The sequence below is a fragment of the Bombyx mandarina genome, chromosome 09, assembly GCF_030267445.1.
Source record: "Bombyx mandarina strain Sakado chromosome 09, ASM3026744v2".
NCBI classification, from domain to species: Eukaryota; Metazoa; Arthropoda; class Insecta; order Lepidoptera; family Bombycidae; genus Bombyx; species Bombyx mandarina.
The window spans coordinates 8,820,232-8,842,319 of NC_143216.1; the positions used below are offsets into that span (position 1 = coordinate 8,820,232).

General features: G+C 36.4%; 1 protein-coding gene across 5 annotated transcripts in view; it reads right to left on the reverse strand.

Moving 5' to 3' along the window:
- Positions 1 to 616: 616 nt before the first annotated feature.
- LOC114239792 (uncharacterized) overlaps positions 617 to 22,088 on the reverse strand; it is a 139,493-nt gene continuing 118,021 nt past the window's right edge. For 4 of the 5 annotated variants that reach the window (XM_028170183.2, XM_028170184.2, XM_089729844.1 and 1 more), the window contains one exon: positions 617 to 4,609. In XM_028170183.2, coding sequence (XP_028025984.1) covers positions 4,524 to 4,609 — 86 coding nt within the window. In that variant the 3' untranslated portion in view covers positions 617 to 4,523. The remainder of the gene's footprint in view (positions 4,610 to 22,088) is intronic. The other variant, XM_028170182.2, reaches the window with a different exon arrangement.

A 22,088-nucleotide genomic window follows, 5' to 3' on the forward strand; every position in this document is an offset into this window, starting at 1 on the left:
GTTCACCCTTCTACATATTAAATAAATTAAAATATATTTTTAATTTTACGTGTCTCATTCTTAATACTTATAATGTTAATCTTAAATCTTTAAATCTTGAAAAGTATCGTTCATAATAACGATTTGGTTTAACATTTATTTAGATAAATGCAATGCCATTTTTTGCTTAATCACCAACTTCAAATCCGATTTTTAATATCCATCCTCCTTTGACGGTTATTATTAAAAACGAGTTGTTAAGTCCATATTACTAGTTGAATGAATGTAACCAAATTTGAAGATTTTTACATTAAACGTGCCGCGGCCATTAATTGTTATTAAAATAAAATCATCTTTGTTAACCTTACCTGAATACGAGGAAGCTTTTAAAACAAATTGTTGCGTAACAAGCGGCGCTCAGACAGAGCGCGCGCATCAGCCCGTCGCATAGTTCAGAGGACGCCCCCGGAGGAATGCCACTCTCCACTCAACCTTTTCAAACCCTACCTTTTCTGTACTGAACTTCCAGAGAAACGCAAACCTTTGTACACACGCCACTTACTCCAAAACGTAACCTTAAACAGCCCGCATAAAAAACAAGCGACATTTCAATAACGGAAAATAACAACAACAAGAATTATTTTACAAAGATATTTTATTAAACATTCTTGTCTGTAAAATAGTTTAATCATAACTGACGTTTACAACAAACAACTATAAAATTCTTTGTATTTTGGTTTGCTAACTCTAATGTTACATCAATAAGTTCTGTTCGAAATCGGAATAGACAATATTCATATTATCGGTAACAATCTTCAGCATTTCAGAACTGAATGTATATGTACATATAACAGCGCAGCGATACCTTAGGATAAACAAATTGTAACATTTGAACACGTAGCATATATCGTATCACACGAGGATGGGAGAGAATGCGGATCGCATTAAACTAATGTAACCCACGTTTTGTTGTCGACGCAAATTCGTAACTAAACGCAGACCGTATTTTTGCCCACACACAGATTACGTGTAAATTTCGATCATCTTATCGATTTTTTCATCTATTTTATAAAACAAATACTCTATATGATTCAATAGGTTCAACGCCGTCTTATTATGTTACCTGAAACTGGGAGAAATGGATCGAATTTATTTGAATAATGTCACTCGTTTGATTTGTATGTGGGTCACAAAATGTTACGTCGTGCTCACATTAAAATGTTATATTATTCGTTATATAGAACATCAATGTCCTCTATATTAAAACAAATGCGACAAACACTGAGCCGTATGATTTTCTCAACAATTTTTTTTGCAGAGTACTTTAGTGTCAAGTTTCAATTACATCTCATCAACTGAATACAATGGGCTTGGTCCCAATAAGTAGCCATCTAAATTTGGAGTAGGTTTTCTTTGGGTAATAAGTTAAAACATAAAGTACATTGAAAGATATTCAAAATTTCAAAAAAGCTATTTCGTCATTTTGTCATTTTTAAGTACTTGCTTTTACAGTTTTAAGTTATTAATATTGCATACGAGCACAGTGTTTGTAGCAGAAAAACGACACACTCACAGCTTCCCCCGAAATCGCACGCATTGTAACACCAACAAAATCTATAAGGATGAAAATGAAAACAGTTCGCCTAGTTTATTATTTATTTATTTTATTTATAAATCACACTTCATTTATTTGTATAAACTGGCTGACTTATTTATTACCTGAGAGATTCTCTATCAGTTAAAAAAATCCTAGAAGATGCTTAGAATTTTTCAAATTAAATTTAACAGAATGTAATGTACTCGTAGAGGAAGTAATAACATGCACATGCATAGAATAATAAATACATATCGACGCTTGAAAGGCAAATGTGACTAAGCGACAATGCGTGAACTTTACAGTAGACTAATTTAAAGTTGAAATACCTGAAAAAAATTATATTTTAACGAATCTAGCTGTAGGATTGAAATGATTTTAATAGACCTAGAAATATATATTTTTTTGCGCATCGAATATGGTTATTGCCTATCATTTATGTATAAAGCAGTTATTGTCGCTTAGTAACGCTTGCCTTTCAAGCGTCGATATATACATATTCCAATATTTTATTCCATTCCAATACTATCTTTGTGCCTTGTATTATTTAGTTTTCCCAGTTAGCATAAAGTAATTTGTAAATTGTAGGTAAATAAAGGAATGAAGAGAGCTTCATTCGATCTACGTCATTGGGCACATTTGTCATTACGTTACTCATACATTAGTCTGTTATTACACGCCTGTCACATTAGCGATCAATCACAAAAGGGGCTCTGGAACCATAGTTTTAGATATATTTTGTAAGTTCGAGTACACAAAACAGTCATTACTATTATTGAATTATTGAAAACATTAATTAGATTATTATGATGATGATAAAATTTTCATTATTATTATAATACTCACTTAAAACGTGATTTAGTTTTTTCGAGAAATTTCGAGAAACCCAGCGGAATACTTCAACTACAGCCTAGTTCTCTTCAGTATTAATCTAAATGACCTGACAGATTATAAAAACATGAAGTGAACTTTCACATATAGGTCACGACGAAACAATAGAATGAAACATATGAACGTGAGTGGCTCTAACAAAAGCACAATAAGTACATCATGCAGACGCGCTAGGAATTCCGGGGAAACTGTCGAACGTGCTTCACTTAATATCTTAATAATCTAACTTACCGCAGACATCAAGTGCATCGCCGGCTTTGTGGTCCACTGGCTACCATGAAGCTTATTAATTTAAGGCAGTAATGAAATAAATTTAGAAATTTTAAAATATTTCAATCATATATTATGTTGCATTAAATTCGATTATAACAAATAGAATAATTAGAAAATGGATTTTCGTGTACTGCCATAAAACAAATAAATTGATTTTAATTAAGATCTCATCATAAAGTCGTTCGTAATTCAGTAATAAAATTCAATTATCTTAATAATGGACAGTATTTTCTTTGATTTTTTTATTTATTTAGCCCAATCTTGAGAAAAGATTCAAAAGGTTATTTTTGTTTCGACTTATTCTTGTTTAATTTAGATATTAATCCAACGTTGAGAATACTTTGTAAATATACATATATGTTTTGAAATCATTCCCAAAAATCGAATACAGGCTGTGGAGTCAATGATAACAACCAAGACAGTTAGATAAATGAATCTCATTCGAAGTATATTTTTTACCAATGTCATATTTTGTATTCCACATTTGTGCATAAACAAAAGACTTGTTTTTCTTTTAATTATGTTTTTTTTTTATTGAAGTAAAATAAATTTCGGCGAGGTATTTTTAAGAAGTTCCAAACTGTTTATAGTACGAAGTCCAGTGAACAAAAAAGCCAATGTTGGCGAACAATGTTGACCTTGCGTATCTCTTACTTGACTCCCGTTGCGCATAAGACATAATATCTACAACAACTACTATACAAGAAGCTCTTATTTTTTTTAAACAGATTCTTAAGCGCTGATTCGAAAGCTCTTTTTATTGTAAACAGGGGTGTCGAATGCTTTAAGCGCTAAGAATTAACGGAATAAAAAAAAGTAACGTTGAAATGTTGACAATATTTTGATCGGCAATAAACTCACGAAATAAACTCAGAGATCAATTTATGAAACTACTCTTTGAAATATAAATATACTTTGTGGGTAGCTCATTTTTATTAAAAAAAAGCCATTTTGGATTTTTATCTGGCTCATCGAAACGTGTTTTAAACCTTCATGACACAAACTTAGACAGATAATGATATAATTAATCCATAGGCTTCACATAATTAAATATGCATGTATTAAATACTATAACAAATGTTAACAGCTAGCAACCCCCGTTACCTTTCAGACTAAGTAATTACAACATTCATTATTAGATTAATATATAACTACAAGATTATAGTGTTGACAGGGATAACTCATGTTTTTTTTCTTAGTTTTCAATATTTTTAAATATCCTTCCTTATTTGACAAACATTACATGTACCTTTGTTTCATTTATATCACTATTTTGTAAAACTACATTGGATTAGAGACAATTGTGTCTTTTGATTACTATCTGATACATTTTAACAAATAACATTTCAATTTAAATACTTATCCTTCACTTTTTCACATTAAACTACCTACGTTTTCATCTCGTCACTTTCATTATACATTACATAAAATCGTTATTATATATCTATGAGTATTTAATATACGCAGTAACTCACAATTATAAGTTATCAATGCGCCGAGATGGTTCATTGGCATTAAGTGTTGCACGTTTACGTCACGCGCGAACATAATAGCATCCGATGCAACTAGTAGAGGCCAAAGTCCATAGATGACGTTCATGTGAAATCGGGCGCTGTGTGGCTCACCGGGAGTCGATGGGCGGTGAGCACGTCGCGTGTGCTAGTCAGCGCGGGGCCGGGGTCGACGCTGGTGTCTAGTGGGCCGGGGTCGGGGTCGGAGGGTTCCTCGGGAGGAGCCGCGGCGGGTCGGACGTTGTCGAGCCGCGGGCGCGGCGAGTACCGCGGCGTCAGCGGAATCCCCCCGACGACTGGGTGCGATTTAAGACTTCCGCCTGCAGGACGTCGTGCATCATGCGCTCGTTCTCCTGGCGAACTGTAAACAACCATGCAAGCTTAATATCCGTTACGACTAATTGCATTATAATTTAACGGCCGTCTGGTGTAGTGGTAAGTGACATGGTCACTACAGAAAGGGGTCGCGGGTTCGATTCCCGCCAAGGGAAGATATTTGTATGATAAATATAAAAATGTCCAGGGTTATGGATGTATATGATTATTAAAAATCTTACATTTATTTCCGTTATCTGGTACGTGTAACATAAGTTCTTTACGAACTTAGCACGGCACCAGTTAACGTGGTGTTATTGTTAGTAAATAATTTATTTTAAAAAAATGGAAGTTTTGTTGGGTCACACCTAAGGTCTATGGACGATGTTCTAAACTAGAGCGTGACTAAGTTATTATGGATTGTGATCTAGTCAGATCAGTATGTGCGACTAGATTAATCGAACTGCTTCAGTTTTGGACCTTATGGACAAAGTTATGGGTATAACTCTAAATTAGTAGGGTTTTACGGTGTTATTGATAAAACACATATGTTAATTTGAGTGTTAGAAAAACATAATTTTGCTGAAATGTTACGGAGAAATTAAAACACGTATAGTATATTTAAATAAAATCCGTTAGTTAAGTTAATATCAGTGCTTAATGATCCGCGCTGCCTCTTTCAAAGGAATTGTACTTTATTTGCTTAGTTAATTTTGCGACGAGGATTCTCTTTAAAGCTTTTAAAGAGAATCCGAGGGGGAAATCGGCTACGTAAATACAATTACTGGCCTTGAGATTTCATGCTCCATAAAAATACATTAATCGATCCAAATAAAGAGAAAGTGCAGACGGTAAGACCGCTGTTAATTTAGTCAACTCCTAGACGAATAAAACCCTAACAACAGCTATATTACTTTTATATAAAAATGTAGATTTCAGTAAGATTTTATTCTAGTGACTTCTAGTGACATCATGTCGTTATCTCGATTCTATCATATAACCGCTGTACCAGTCTTAAAAAAGACGTACGCATTTGTAAATTTGTTTACTCGTGCCTAGATTATCTTTATCGCTAACGTTTCATTCTAAGAACACTACTATAGGTAACAGCACTATAACACGGTATTTTATAACACCTTTCCACTCTAGCACGAAAACAAAAATTCCCTAAAACCCTCTTATCAACACGGTACTTCTACAACACGATAACGTAAAATTTTGTTTAAAATTATTTAGAACCTTACATTAAAGACTATGAACATACCATATATGTGAATAACCGAAACTTTACTGCTCATTTTCTTATGTATAATAGATAAAAGAATACATATAGGCATTGTTTTGATGTTTCATTCCGAAAAAATATTCTCCTTTTTGTACTGGCTTCTAGTCTAACACGGTGTCGCACAACGCGGGACTTTGTGGGAACGTATCTACCGTGTTATAGGAGGGTTATCAGTACTACAAAAACGCAGTACTTGAAGTGCGGAAACTGGCCTTATTATGCCAGGCTAGTTGGTAATATTTTTGAAATTTTGTATTACTCCGGCTGGCTCCGACTGTCAGCGACGACGTGAGCTCCTAATCATAGATTTCTTTATTACATTATTGAACTCACGGTATGACGTAATGTAGTTATAAACTGTAGGTTTCTAGAGAAATCCGGTCACATGATGAAATAAAAGCATTTGTTGAAATTACTAGCGTTCCACCCGACACGGAACATCGATGGTTATATGACAATAAATTTTCCCTAAATATTGTAAATATAAAACCGCTGTAGGCTTCAAATCATTTGGTTAATCCATGTGCGATCGCTGAGATTGCTAACATTATTCTTGGGTTGTCTTACACCCTTACGGGGGCGGAACGGACGGAGAAAATCCAAGAGTAAAAGCAAATAAACTAAAATAAATTTTGTTTATATCATAAGACGAATCTGTTTTCAGAACTAAGCTGTCGTATTTCACGAACCTCATGCCGAGTAAGATTGTAAAGATTAAAATCGAACGGCATCTACAATCGTATGTTTTTTTATACTTCAATACCCTAACTGTGGTGTGTTGGATCACCTACCCGTTAATCAAAATTAATAGCCTATACCTAAAGCACTTGGAACTGACGAAGATACTAACGCGTGAAGAGTAATTGTGCAATGGGTGATGAGAGAATAGCTATCAAACTAGATGCGACTTTCAGAAATGAAGATGCCACTTTATTGTTATTATATATATCCGGCCGAGCAGTCGAACGGAGCGGATATTGATAATACAAATAAATTAGTTATAGATAATCACCTTAAGCACTCAACAAAAATGTTTACGGGCGTTGGCTAATAGATGGCTTCGCTTCGATTAGTTTCTCATTGCTCCTATAGATGGCAGTAACATATTACCTATCCTATATTTTATTTTTAATGAAGGATTTTGTAAATTTTCAGAAACCACAAATTGATAAAATTTAATCGATTTGTCTATAACAAATAATTACTTGTATGATTTTTTTCTGTGTTTAGTTATACAATAATTAAATGCCTTAACTTTAACAACATATAAGTTTGGGGGCATCCGCTACAAGAGGTCGCTAGTTTCCATACAGAAAAAATATTTGTCTTAAAGTATCGCAGTTTCAGGGCCTTGGGAGCGGAGCTCTCTGTTGTTACCGCTGTACACTTGAAATGTAATAAATGGAATTCATCGGAAAAGTGAGTCTTAATTACTGTAATTAAGGAAGGCAATGATAATGATGAAGACACTGGCGTCAGAAACGTTGACGTTATGATTTTAAAAACACCATGGAACTAGCACTATTTAATTAAAACTAGACTATCCATCATATAAAAAAACCTGAATACACGCTTGAGTACAACTTAAGGGAGTACTTTTTATTTTGATTTGTTGACCCGGCGGTCTTTCGGTAATGTGGATTAAAATAAGTTCGTTTGTGTCAATCTTTCTATTTAAAAATAAAGGAAGATTGGACAACGTAAACTAACGGCTGTCTGGTGTAGTGGTAAGTGACATGGTCACTACACAAGGGGATCGCGGGTTCGAATCCCGCTAAGGGATGATATTTGTATGATAAATATATATGTATTTCCAGGGTTATGGGTATATATTAAATATTGTATGTGTATAATAAAAATCTTAATTTATTTCCGTTATCTGGTACTTGTAACACAAGTTCTTTACGAACTCAGCACGGGACCAGTTAACATGGCGTGATTGTTAGTAAAATAAATATTTAATAGACGATATGACAGACTCGATGTTTCTAAAAAACCTTATTCAAAATACAACAACGAATGTGAAAAAGCGAAATCGGTTTATTATACTTACTTAATGAATGCGTTTCATTTTTATTTACATATGTATCTAATACAAAAATACTGAGATGCAAAATTCTTTTATTTTATTTGGACGAATTGCTGGAGGCCTTTGAAGTTTATAGAAATTCACAAATTCTGTATTCTGTATAGTTTGCCTATAAACTAAAGCAAATAAAATAAACGAGCTCGAAACTTTTGTTTTCCAACAACAGATCTGTCAACAGGACGCTAGATTTTAGGATATTTTAATACCCTTTTATTAGCTTCAGACGTATGTATGTTAGTATGTAACGGAATCTTTGAACATGATTTTGACCCCCTTCAAAACGTCGGATTAACTCGAAATTTAGCATACTTATTAAGGACCGATGACAATTCAATATTTTAAACAGTTTGGTCTGTTATACTTACTAGGATAATCAGGTTTTTTTTGTTTTCATGAGACCCGGAGTGTCTCTACGCTTTTTTTTACAATAAAATAATTTTTTCTTACACTATTTTTAATTCATTTTCAATTTTTTAGTTGGATTTTCTATAAAAGCGTATGATTTCGTTTTTTTAAACTAATATTTTTTATAAGGCATATTTTATAATCGTCATGCAATATAAGTGAAGCTTAGACCTTAAATTTCGAGATGGTAGGTGGAATTCACGACGTGATGTCCACGACCAGCGGTAATCACTTAACACCAGGCGGGCCTTTCACCCATCAACATAAGAGTGGACTGTTGTATTTGTGTTACTAGGCTAGGTCTTATACTTATATTTTCTAAAAAAATACTCGATCGACCTTTACTACTGAGCTGACGATGTGGGTTGACGGTGGGTGTGGTTGTGTGACGGCGTGGGTTCCCACTTTGGGCACACCATTCGTGTGACGACCATGATTGTTTGCTCTATGTTTGTGGGTGTGTATAATAATTTTAAACGTATCTATATGTATACAAGTAACTGATTCGCAAAGTAATGGAAATCTTAGATTAGAGACAGATGATCGCGTGTGACTTGTCTACGACCTCGGAGTCTTTTTCCTTCCCCTTTACCCGTAATGCAGCGCTTATCAGGGCAGTTGCCTGCCTTTCTGGTAATATGTTGTTTGAGACTCCAGTGCAGGCAGACACTAGATAGTTGTATAGTTGTGATATTGTTATAATTTTTTTTTAATCATAGTAAGTTTGGGGCAACATGCTGTTCAAAAAGTATGAAGCATTAGCTACTAGTATCAAAATTCATTCACAGCTGATCCAGCTTCCCCTGGGTCTACGATCCGACACGTACAGAATTATTCCGAACAAAAGAGTGTTCAAGTTTGATCTTTATCACAATACGTCTTTCTGTCGAAATTTTTGATATGGTATTTAGACATGGCATTTACAGTCAGTCATACCTGTACGTGTTCGAACGTCCGCCTCCCATGCATTAAAATCATATATCTACTTATATACTGGTAGGCAGCGGCTTGGCTCTGCCCCTGGCATTGCTGACGTCCATGAGCGACGGTGACCACTTACCATCAGGTGGGCCGTATGCTCGTATGCCTGCAAAGGCAATAAAAAAAATACTTAATATTATAAAGAGGAAAGATTTGTTTGTTTGTTTGTTTGTATTGAATAGGCTCCGAAACTACTGAACCGATTTGAAAAATTCTTTTACTGTTTCGAAGCTACACTATTCCCGAGTGACATAGGATATAATATTTTTTGAAAAAATTAGGGATTACTAAAACTCCAATAATGTAACCCAAGGTGTAAAAAAATTACCTGAAATATTCTTTACATCGCGTGCCCTGCGAAAACTATTGATGATAGAATAACATAATAAAATAAAAATAATGTACTAAGACTTTGTAGAACACATAATTAGTTACAAAAAGTGTCGCGACAGCATATGTCTAACTATCTATATATTAATACGTGAAGCAAAAACTTTGTATCCCTTTTTACGAAAATTGTGCGGACGGAGGAGTATGAAATTTTCTACACTTATAGAGAATATAGAGAAGAAGTGCATAATGATAATATTTTTTTTAAATAATGCATAAAAGATACATTAAATCAATAAAGAAATCATTACACACACTACATACCATGTATTTGACGCACACACGCATGCATACTATTTATTGTCAAACTTTTGTTCTTGACGTCTGTGGTCAAATTGAGAATAGATTAAATATTGTTTGTCTTTATTAATATTTTTTTATAGTGTAGCCTTGGCGAAATTTGTGATTATAGAAGTATAAAATACAATCATAATAGTGTACAAACTTACAATTCCAATTAATTATAGTCGAATTTCGACTACTGCGGGACCTCTAGTTATAGTTATGACGCAATAAGTGTACTTTTATTAAAAAAAATCAACAGCGTCAAATATCGTTGAAATTTTTGTTAAAGATCCGAGCGGAGCTGGAGCGACCCGCTATCTAAAATAATTATCAAAACATCGAAGTTCGCAACAATCAAACCAAGCCGATTCGACTCACTTTTAAAAGAGTATAACCACTGTACCATGCTCGAAACACTCAGAAAATTCTGTTCTTTATTTATGTAAAAATCATTTCCTAAGTACAAGTATCATTCATACAATACGGTTGGTGTAAACAATGGCCGGTTTCCCTTCGTGACGCGTTGGCAGCTTTCCAACAATACCGACTATTATTCCATAGATAGAACGATCGACGCATTATAAAATAAAATCATCGATTACCCTACTGTAGAACATAAATTCAAAATGAGGCATATTATCTTTCTTCTATCTATCAAACCTTCATCTCAATAAGATTGGTGAAAATGTTGAAGGCTCACACGGGCTTCTACAACGAATTTCAACCTCAAACCAAACATATATTATTATTTGAAAACCCATGAATCATTGCTATTTTAATTTATTAATCCTACCTTAAAGTATGCCATTGCAATTTGTATGGCAACATTCAAGGCACTATGCAGTATGCAGCTTTCTATTTTCCGGAAAATTCCTTAGTCTTGGCTATGACGCCCACGGAAATAGATGGGATAGTATAATTCTACATACACAGCCACGACTTTAAATTCGAAACATAAATCAGAAACTCTATTCTTTTCATGCCGTTATTTATTGACTGCTTGTGAGTGTCATCACTTATTTATTAACAGCAAAAAATTTATTCTGTTTTAGATGGAAGATTAAAAAGAAGAAAAAAGAAGAACGAGAGAAGGAAAGGGGAGAAAAGAGAAGAACATGAAAAAGTACTGTTCACTCCTGGCGTATTGTTCCAAGTCGATCAAAATAAATCTTTTTTTTTCTCATAAAGTGAACATGTTACTAAAAGACATTCTCGTAATATCTTGCTGTATTTGTTTGAAAAAAAAGCATACGGAGAGCTTTGTAAAATGTGTGAAACGTGGCTTCAGAGCAGTTGTGGCGCATAAAAATTAAAACTAATCGTTTGTTAGTTTCGATAACTAAATATACCGTAATTAACTATTCAGTAGCGGTCTGATCTATTCGTAAACATTACTGTAAGTAAGAAGCCCATTTCTCCAATAAATTTCTTTTATACGAATTCAAGATTTTTAAGCATTCTCTTTTGTTTATTTGGAAACATTGAAGTAAAATATTCAAGCGACTTCTTTACTCGATAGTAAGATTTCTAGAAACATTGAGCGCTATGATATGGCTTCTTCAAACGAGGCTTGCGGAGAGTACTTAACGGCAGGCAGCGGCTTGGCTTTGCGCCTGGCATTGCTGATGTCCATGGGCGACGGTAACCGCTCGCCATCAGGTTGGCCGTACGCTCGTCTGCCTACTAGGGCAATAATAAAAATCTGGAAAAGTTTGAATTAATTTTTATTTATTAAATACTAATATCATTTTTCCTTTACGTATTACAATTTCTGTCCAAAAGCTTTAGAGCCGATGCCTATACCTACCAATGTGTTTATGTTACAGTCCATATTACTATTAGAGATGACACACACTAAACGCACGTAGTTTCATTGCAACAAATTTTATACAAGCAATAATAAACCTTAAAGCCGTGAACAACTTAATAGAAGAATTTGTACCTAAACATTACAATACCTTTCAGAACGCGTTTAAATTAATTGAATATTAGCAGCCTCTTTGTAATTTTAGAAACGGTAATAATAAAAAGATAATGTTTATTATTACCTTATGGTACATTACGGTATTAATAAAAATATACTTTTTATTATTACCTTTTAATACTAAAAATATACTTACTGGAAGTATGTTGTTATTGTTACTGTTCCATTTCCGTAGTCCAGTGGACTTCACTACCTTAAGTAAGTAAATTTACCGACCAGAATTAGATCTAAACAAGTTTTAGATCCCATATTACTTAGGTCATGCGTGAAAGACACAAAATGTTTGTGAAGGTGCGTTAAATAACGGTATTATTAAGGTCTACGGCTAAAGCAAAGATTACTTTCCACGTGAACGCGCCGGCGGCCCTCCAAGCTCTGCTGAAATCAAAATACTTAAGAACTCGCGTCTTACACCACGAACGTTATCTGAATCTTTAATTCAAATACACAATTGAATCTGACGGTTGCTTTAATCCGCTCAAAATGACGATTTCTTCGGATACGTTTTTACTTCAGCTTGTTTTCATTTACGTACCTACTACCTGACCCGGCAGCCTTCGTAGTGCCTCAATCGATAAATAAAAGACCTAAAATTTTGTATAAAATAAACTTAAAACAAACAAAAGGGGACACATCAATGGGAAATCAAAATTGTTAATTCCGATCATTTTCATATTTATCTACCCTTTAAACCTTCTCTGGACTTCCACAAATAATTCAAGACCAAAATTAGCCAAATCGGTCCAGCCTTTCTCTCGTTTTAGCGAGACTAACGAACAGCAATTCATTTTTATATATATAAATAAATAATTAATAATTTTAATAATAATAATTTTATATATAGATAAATAAATAAAGCTATTTAACGGATATACCTATTTAGTGGTGGTATTTACATTGACTTCTACGAGTCGGAGACCACATTACAATACGGTTTAATCTAGTGCTTATCTGATGAATGTCAAGATCCACCTTGGGACACGAGTATTGTATTGTACAGCGGCTGTCTTACTCCACAAACAGAATCAGCGCTTCGCAGCGGAAATATGCTGAACAGCGATACCTACCTGTAAGAGCTTATCATAAAACAGGCAAACTCATTATCAGAGTTGAGTTATAGCATAATAAATTCTGTAATTTTTAAAACATCGAGATATGAATTTTAAGGTTTTTTTTTTGCCGTTTCTAAAATAATTATAAAGTAGTCAAACCAACGTATAACAACGTCCATAAAATAAGTGCGACATTAAATTGTAACACAGTACTTTGATCACTACTAGCGTAGATCCTACGATTCGGGCTCTTCGCATTGATTGCAGTAAAATGAGGTTAAAAACTATGACTTTTTTCAAGGATGATTTGTGGGGCTTAGAAGTTGCACTTTAAAAATTGCATTAACTTTAAATAAATTAAAAATATAATAATAAAATAAAACAACTAATATATTTTTATAATATTAATTAAAAATATTTAGAGCACTGACGAGACAAGTTAATTAATAACTTTCCAATTTTCACTGAATATAGAACATGTGCAAAAATTAGTTTAAAAACCACTGTTAGGTTTCAGTAGATAATGTCATGTGTATTTTAAGAAAAATATTTGTCCGTATCAATCGAATGAAAGCTCATCACTCAAGAACTCGTGTGGTGTTTTTTTTTTTGCAAAAATCGGAAAAGCTACCAGAAAAATTCACAAGCGGTTTGGGTTTGAAACATTGTTATTCAAATTTATCGTGAAAGCATTTTTTACTATTATTTTTATTGTATGTATTTTTGTAGCTAGTATTTGAAATAGATTTTTGAAGTGACTATATGTGCACGTACTGCTGCCAGACCTAAAGGATAAGACGCCCGATGTACTTGTATCGAGCTATGCAACATTGTGTTAGTGTTCAATACCGCAGACAGATACAACTTTTGAAGTAATAATAATAATAATAATAAGAAGTAACCTAGCACGTGTTCACGAACAATTCTCTACGATAAAGGAATAATGTCGTTTTAATAAAAGGCGATACTGCATTATTCCCTTTATGTAAATGCTACTGGTAGGGCGATCTGTAAACCTGCACCAGCTCGTCTATTTCTGACGAATGACAATCATGCATTCTGGCTTGAAGGGTGGGACAACTATGACATTACGTAACTGAGACTTTGACCTCGAATTACAGGGTGAGTGACGTCATTAATGTTATCATATTCATCACATTCACCAGCTCCTGTAAGCACTTAACACCGAGGGGCAGCGAGCCGCGAGCTCTCCCACCATTGAAAAAATATATATCATTACTTCCATCAATTGAGCATTCATTGATTATTTTACTTGCACAAGTTCTACAAAGTGATAATAAACATATATTTTTTTTGGATAAAACATTTAAGTCACTTGTATTTGTGCACAAGCTGTGAGTGAAAGTGCCGAGTTTGCAGTCCATTTGAATACAAATATCCTCGTTTAAAAAGAGCTGCCATTTGTGGACGTGTGGCCTCTAATAAAGGTTTACGGCTCTCACCGATTTTTTTTCAATGCCCAACGGACCCGACCTCGCTCCCGCAACCTTATTCTTAATCCTAATGCCTACTTATGGCCGGAAATTGCGAAGTATGAAGTTAACAAGGACCCAAAAATTGTATCTACACGTAAGGCAAGAGTAACTTGCTGACTTTGAACTACTTTTTGTATAAGTGTAGAAGAGTAAGCGAGCTTCACCTGCTGTTAAGTCGTCGCCATAGATATAGACATAGAGTCCATAGACAAGTCAATTGGCATATTATGAGGTCGAATTAATTCTGTTGTGTAAACCTACGCTACAAAATATGAGAAATAGCTGCTTTACGGCAGAAATGAGTGGGTTGGGGGTATATTGGGCGCAATGACATAATAGCGTAAACTTCAACACATCAAGTAGTGCTTTAAATGTTATTTAAATAAAACAAAGAAAATGAGATGTAATTGAATAAAGATATTTTAGTGTTCAATGAGTAAGCCTTCGCCGATTCCTTGTTTTAAAAATAAAAGAACTGCCTGTATGTCAAAATTGATATTTGAAATATGAATACCTATTATTATTAAAATAAAAACTGATGTGAAGACGACGACGTAATGAAAATGCTACTTGGTGGAATAACAAAGGTGGGTGTAGATGTAAAATTCAATTCGTAGAAAATTACATTAAATAATTCACTCATAATCTAAATAGAAATGAGAAAGGTTTACAAAATTATTTGCCTTTTATCATAGCTGTCCATGTTATTATTATGGAGACTTCATAACGTGATCTTGTGACAATGAGAATTAATTAAAATACCTAAGAAATTGACGATTACATTAACAATGCGATCTACTCACTCCCAAATTCAATATCGATATTATCAATGTCATATTTATTTATTTATTCCAATTTGACTATCATTAACTGGAGGTTTATTTTAGAATTTTATTTAAAATTTCCTAGTAATATTTTTCTAGTAATTCATTCTGCCAGAAATTAGCAAGCTACGAACTCATATTTATGCTGATGTAGTTAACAATTATTTCGCACCTTTAGAATTGAAGTGATATAATTTGAAATTCTTGTTTTTTAGTAAACTCCAAAAATGTAATTGATTTTAATTTTTAGGTATACACTTTATTTAAAAGAGACGAAAAGAATAATTTGTCCTTTTCACGACTAAAAGAGGCTGTTTAATTTTATAAACTGATAGAATATATAGTTTATAATTCGTTCGACGTATAAAATTCATTTTCTTAAAACTTTTAGATAATCCACTTCAATTCTAAAGGTGCGATATATTAATTTAAATTTAAGCACTTACTCCGATATAACCACGTCCCGATCCCTTCTTACATAGTAAGAAAGTAAATAGGTTTGATTAAGCATGGCTAATCAAAAAAATCGGGATCATAAACTCTCAGGCCGCAACTAATGATTGATTGCTTGCCTAATGACTCGTACTTATAAACATGTGTGCAATAGCTATCGTTCGACACAACTTTGATTTATTATTATACATATAATGATACGATATTCAAGTAATGATGCATTAATAGATTATAGATAGAACATACACTGAAAAGGGAAACATCATTGTGTTCCTAATAAATAACTAGTAGATTTTGCAAATAATCTTTGTATTTTATGAAATATATAATACATCAACCAAAAGAGAAAATTCAAGGATAAAAATGACATAAAAACGAACTTTGTTGGTGACAGACTCGGAACTTTTGATATTCGTATGAAAGAATCTCTTCTGCTTAATGTTGTCTTTACGAAACTATTTTTACTAACAGAACCGAGAGCATCTGCGAGACTTTGTTATAGTTTTCGACAAGCCTTAGCTTCGGGGTTAAGTAGGTTTTAACCCCGTTACTCTGTTAGAAACTAATTATAAATTCTGCGAGCGTTTGCTTTATTCTTTTACTTTGGAAAATTTTACGGGCCAATTCGCCCATGTTTACGTTATTCAGTTTAGAACTATTAATAACTATTTAAAATTTTCATTACGCTTAACCAAAGGCCAAAATCATACTAATAATAGCGCATCTTCGCATCTGGATATTCTTTCTGTTGCGTATCTATATTTGTAAGTTTACGTGTACACTTTGTAGATTGTGTGTTATAAGTTTCGTTCTTTGAATTTCATCTCAATGGATGACTGTCTGTTCTCGCTGTTTAGTTTATTAAGATTTGTTTTGTTCGAGTTCAAAGGGTTACGTTGTCAAACATAACTCCGAAACCATCAATATATCAGACATTGTTATTTTTTAAATGTTTACTCGAGAAATCACGTAACATAGTACGTTTCTATAAAAATCGTCTGGTGTTTTGTTAGGAAACTGTCCGAAATTCTGAGCGAATTTCGTTCACTATTGACAGTTACTTATACGAGACAATGCACATTAATCGGGTCACTTAGAAAAAAATTTGGAAAACACGTACCTATAAAAAAAAGCATAGACTACTTTTTTTTTTTTTTTTTTTTCCTACCTATGCTGATAGCCTTGAGAGGCTATTTCAGCTTCGCCCTAACGTTAGTAGGTGAGCTCGCGGGGCTCAACCGGAGAGTTGCTAACACTGACCCTAGCAAGAGCAGTGCTTCGCAGAATCTACCACCGGATCGGAAACGCGACCCACTGAGAAGATCCGGCGAGAAACTCAGTGGGCTGTGTCTATGGGTTAGTTCACTCGTCGAACCCTTCGTCGCAAGCGACGGGTTCGACGAGGACGGTGACCGGTGCTTGTGGTGCCTAAAAGCACCGTTAATGGATCAGGAGGATCCGTAATGACGTGCTTTGGGCGACGTCGACGGTTTACCAATCGGTCTACTGGGTCGGGTATGTAATTTCCAGCGGCTACGATGAGAGGGTTCTCATGTCGTGCCGCCTTCTCAAAATGGCGCAGCGATGCCGACTGTAGATACTTACTAAGGGAGTCGAGCTCCAGGTCGTCGTGGAGATCCACATTCCTAAGGAACCAAGGCGCTCCGACGGCTATCCTGCAGAATCGTGATTGAATAACCTGAAGGGATTTCAAGTTGGTGCGGGCTGCGTGAGCGAACACTACGCTTGCATACGTCATGACGGGGCGTATACAAGTTTTGTAGAGAGTTACCTTATTACGGAGGGACAGTTTGCTTCGACTACAAAGCATTGGATAGAGTCGTCCTAGAATAAACGCGGCGCGGTCGCGTACCGTTTTTATATGGGGACGGAATGTCATCCCTCTGTCGAGGGTGACGCCTAGATATTTGACCTTCGAGACCCACGGGATGGGCTGGCCAAAGAGAGTGATGGGACTAACGGCGGAGGTGTTTGCGCGCCTACTACGGAGTGGGATGCTCGAAGTGATGTTCGGAGGGCGACCCCTTTTGAAGAGCACCGCTGCGCTTTTCGTGGGGTTGATGTCTATTCGCCACTTCCGGAACCACTGTCCCATGGTGGCTACTGCGATCTGGAGTCGCCGATGAAGCAGCGACATCTTCCTACACGAGTAGTAGATAGCCGTGTCATCGGCGAAGAGCGCTAGATGGGTCTCCGGAGACCGGGGTATATCATTGATATACAAACTAAATAATAACGGGGAGAGCGCGGAGCCTTGCGGGACTCCGGCGGTCAGTTGACGGGGACGAGAACGAGTTCCCTCTACTCGATATCGAAACGAACGGTTCGACAAGAAGTCTCGTATGATGAGCACGAGTCTGTCTGGCACTCCCATGTTGTACAGTTTATAAATTAAACCGTTGTGCCAGACTTTGTCGAACGCCTTCGCGATGTCGAAGAAGAGGGCGCCGGTCGGGATTTGTTTACGCCTATTTAGTCCTATCAGAATGTGCTCCGTGAGGCGGTGCACTTGTTGTACGCACGAGTGTTTAGAGCGGAATCCGAACTGTTCGTCAATGAGAATTTTGTTCGCGGTAACAAAATCCCAGAGGCGTTTCCTAAGGAGCCGTTCGTAAATTTTTCCTATCGTCGAGAGGAGACTAATCGGACGGTAACTAGAAGTTTCGTTTGTCGGTTTGCCCGGCTTATGTATACCGATAACGTCCGCTTCTTTCCACACCGCGGGAAAGATGCAGTGCGTCATAGCGGCATTTAAAATTGTAGCCAACATTGCTATCAGTTGGACTGGCAAAAATTTTAGCGCGCGGTTGTGGATGCCGTCGGAGCCGGGTGCCTTCCTAGGTTGTAGGTTGTGGATCGCGTCTCTAACTTCGTCAGTGGTAATGGGGGGTAACGCGTCCGAGGGCGGCAGGGAAGCTCTGCGCTCGACCTCCCTGTCGACTAACTCGGTGTGTTCGGGGTCCGCGTGTTGAGTGCTGGTGGTGCACTGCTCTTGCAGTGCATCGGCCAGCAGCTCAGCCTTGTCATCGTCATCGAATGCCGGTGGTTGGCCTGAAGGGCGTACGAGGGGAGGCATAGTAGCGGTAGTTTCGGATTTGAGAGTCCTAGCTAGTCGCCAGTATGCTTGGTGGGAGGGCGCGAGTTGTTCTAGATAACTATGCCAATTATCGTTACGCGCGTCGCTTAAGCGGGAGTGGACTTCGCGTTGTAGACGACGCATCCGAATCCGGTTTGAATGCGTGGGAAGACGATCGTAGGCCCGGATTGCCGCGTTCCTAACTCTTAAGAGATTCCTAAGATCGGGGGACAGTCTGATGCGGTGGAAACTGTCCTCCACATCGACTTCTTTAGAAGATCTAATAATCGCGGAAGATATGTGATCGGTAATGATGTTTATGGATAGACTACTATAAGTTAAGAATAAAAATCTTCTTGAAAGAAACTAAAGAAATGAACTCAGCGAGCTTTGTTTTATCGTTATGTATTATGGTTATATGGTATGGATGGATATAGTTCATATACATTTCAATTAACTACATTTATATCGGTTTTCCAAGTCTAAGGCGGGTGGACACGAGAGGTACACGAAGGGCTTACTCGTTTAAATGTCCCGTTATTTATGACATTTATGACATATGGTATGAAATTACTAAACCATAATAATTACCATTTTTCCCGATTTCCCAAAAAAAATCCCATTTGAAGGATAGCCGATTTCAAATGTTAAGATGTACGGGGTTCAGGTTCTAATGTCAATTGGCTCTAGCAATCATTTCACTCTAGGCTGCTCGTGAACTCACCGTCTCATGTAAGCGACCAAAAAATACTCGAGAATTTAGAACAAAAAAAGAGGTTAGATTTAATGGATATATTGCAGATGATAGACAGACAACAATCGTCGTTGTTTCTTGAATCAATCTCCGCAAACAAACTATTCAGTAGACTAGTCTGTTTTCATGTACTATCATCGATCTTTTGTAACGTTTTCAACGAGCGACCCAACAACGGCTTGACTAATTACTACAAAAAGGGATTTACTTTATGAATATCCAATCCAGCTTGCGGGTTCGGGTTTCCCCTTCTATTCGTAATGAAGCAAAGTTAAATGGGCCCCAGTCGTATGAGTTCACAAAGGGATTTTTAATGCCAACGTTTAAATGCGCGAAACACATTTCAAATGTTGTGTAACGAGTGGAAATTGTTATTTCATGTCGATGATTGCGACCTCCGCTGGCTGCTAGCCTGTTGCTTCTTTTATCATAATATCTCGCAGTTCCGGAAATTGAGAATTTTGTGATATCAATTTTCAGTTAAATTAAATGTGATGAAATTATTGGATTTTCAGCGGAATAAACAGAATCTCTGTTAAAAAAAATAACAAGATAATTAATCGCTTAAAAAAAACATTATCTGCTTATCTAACTTGGAAATTGTACATTTTATCTTCTTCCATGCTAAAATAGTCATCAAACACTGCCCTACTTTATAATAAATTTTCCTCTACGAAGCGAATAAAAATAATTCGCTATGTTAAATATAAACATCTTAAAAATAATAAATTATTTTGGAATAATTTCAATAAAAAATATTTAATGTGTTTGGACAAAATCCTATTGTATCGACTGAATATCTACGTAATGTAAAATGTATTAATGTATGAGTTAGAGAAGAAGTGAACTGCTTCGCTTCATTTAGCAGCAGAAGTTTGAGTGGAAAATGTAAATATGTAGCGCAACACAAAAGGGACCAGTTAAATTTGCCACACCAACTTTAACCCACTTGTTTTGTTCGACAAACTTCTGTTTTAACAATAAACTGAACAAGCATTAAGCATTACATGTATACAAGAATATGTTTGTCCTCTTGAAGTTCATCGAGTATTGAGTTTCAGTTGGTAGGATCGAGCTGATATATAAGTTTATCTATATTGAGAACATTTTACAAATAACATAAGCACATAATAGTGTTGCCGCAATCGTATATAGAAAAAGTGGCTTAGGAAGTTAGGAAGAAAAAAAAATGTGTGTGTGTGCAAGTCACACACGGTAGAACTGAAACTTATAAAAATTAAGAATAATCGCAAGGGTCAACCACCAACCACTGCGCAGTGCAATAGACCAGCCTCACCCTGGGGGAACCGCCTGCATGATCACGATATCTCTACGCCACGCAATTATGATTTAACAAGAGAAATATGAGAACGTCTATCAACTGTGTAACATCTCGTTATCGCGACTCAGGAATTGTTGAATTTACGTGCAGCGACATCTGGTGATAACAAACTATATAGAAATAATTGTAAATCATCTGTTATAGTATGAGGTAGCGCCCTCTGTGAATTGATATTTTAACTTCTCGTTTCATTTTTTCGTTTCATCCAGTTTGAAATCACATAACGATTCTAAAGAAGTTTCACTTCAAAAAACATAAAAAATTCTTTCTGCCTGGAAAATACCGAAATTGAAAATAAAAGCGATAGCCCCGAGAAACGGAATTTGATCCCCATTCCGATAGAGGCACCCGTCACATGCGGACGTGCTCATCGTCCACTCGATCGCCCGGTCTTTGTTCGCCCGGCTTTTGTTAGCCCGGCCATTGTTCGCGCGGCCTGTGTTCGTGATACATCTGCCGACCAAGTGTGTTTCCTGGAAGCTTTTATTTGTTTTGTTTTAGTTATTTTTGTGTTCGTGGAACATTTGCCGACAAAGTGTTTTCCTGCAAGTATTTATTTGTTTTGCTTCTTTTTGTAATTTCTGTTTTGTTGTGCTTTTTCTTTGTCCTGTAGTAATCGCGCCGCATTGCCACCTGTGTTCAATAGAACCGCTCAGGTCCGAGAAGTTGGGGCCTCGCCGCAAGGCGAGTGTTTTCAAGACCCAGGGCCGCCCCACCTGGGTACTCAGCGATCATGGACGCTGTATTCGTGGAATTCCTCCGACTTCGTCACCCACAGCTCGCCTCAGAGTTTCTGGCTTTCAAGGCCAATCACACTGCGAGCTCTCTCGAAGACTCCGCCGTGCTCGCTGCTCCTGCGTCGCCTGTACCTGCGTGCAAAGCGTCTACATCGAGCACCGCAGCCTCCGTCGTGCCTGCCGTTCCCGCGTCGCCTATACTGGCGAGTAAAACTACTGCGTCGTCCGCCGTGGCCACCGTTCCAGCAGCGCGATCATCCGCGGCCTCCGTCGCGCCCTCCAAAACTCCTGCTTGTAGGTCATCTGCGCCCGCCTCCTCGTCCTCCGACTCTGACTCGGAGATGGAGGTCG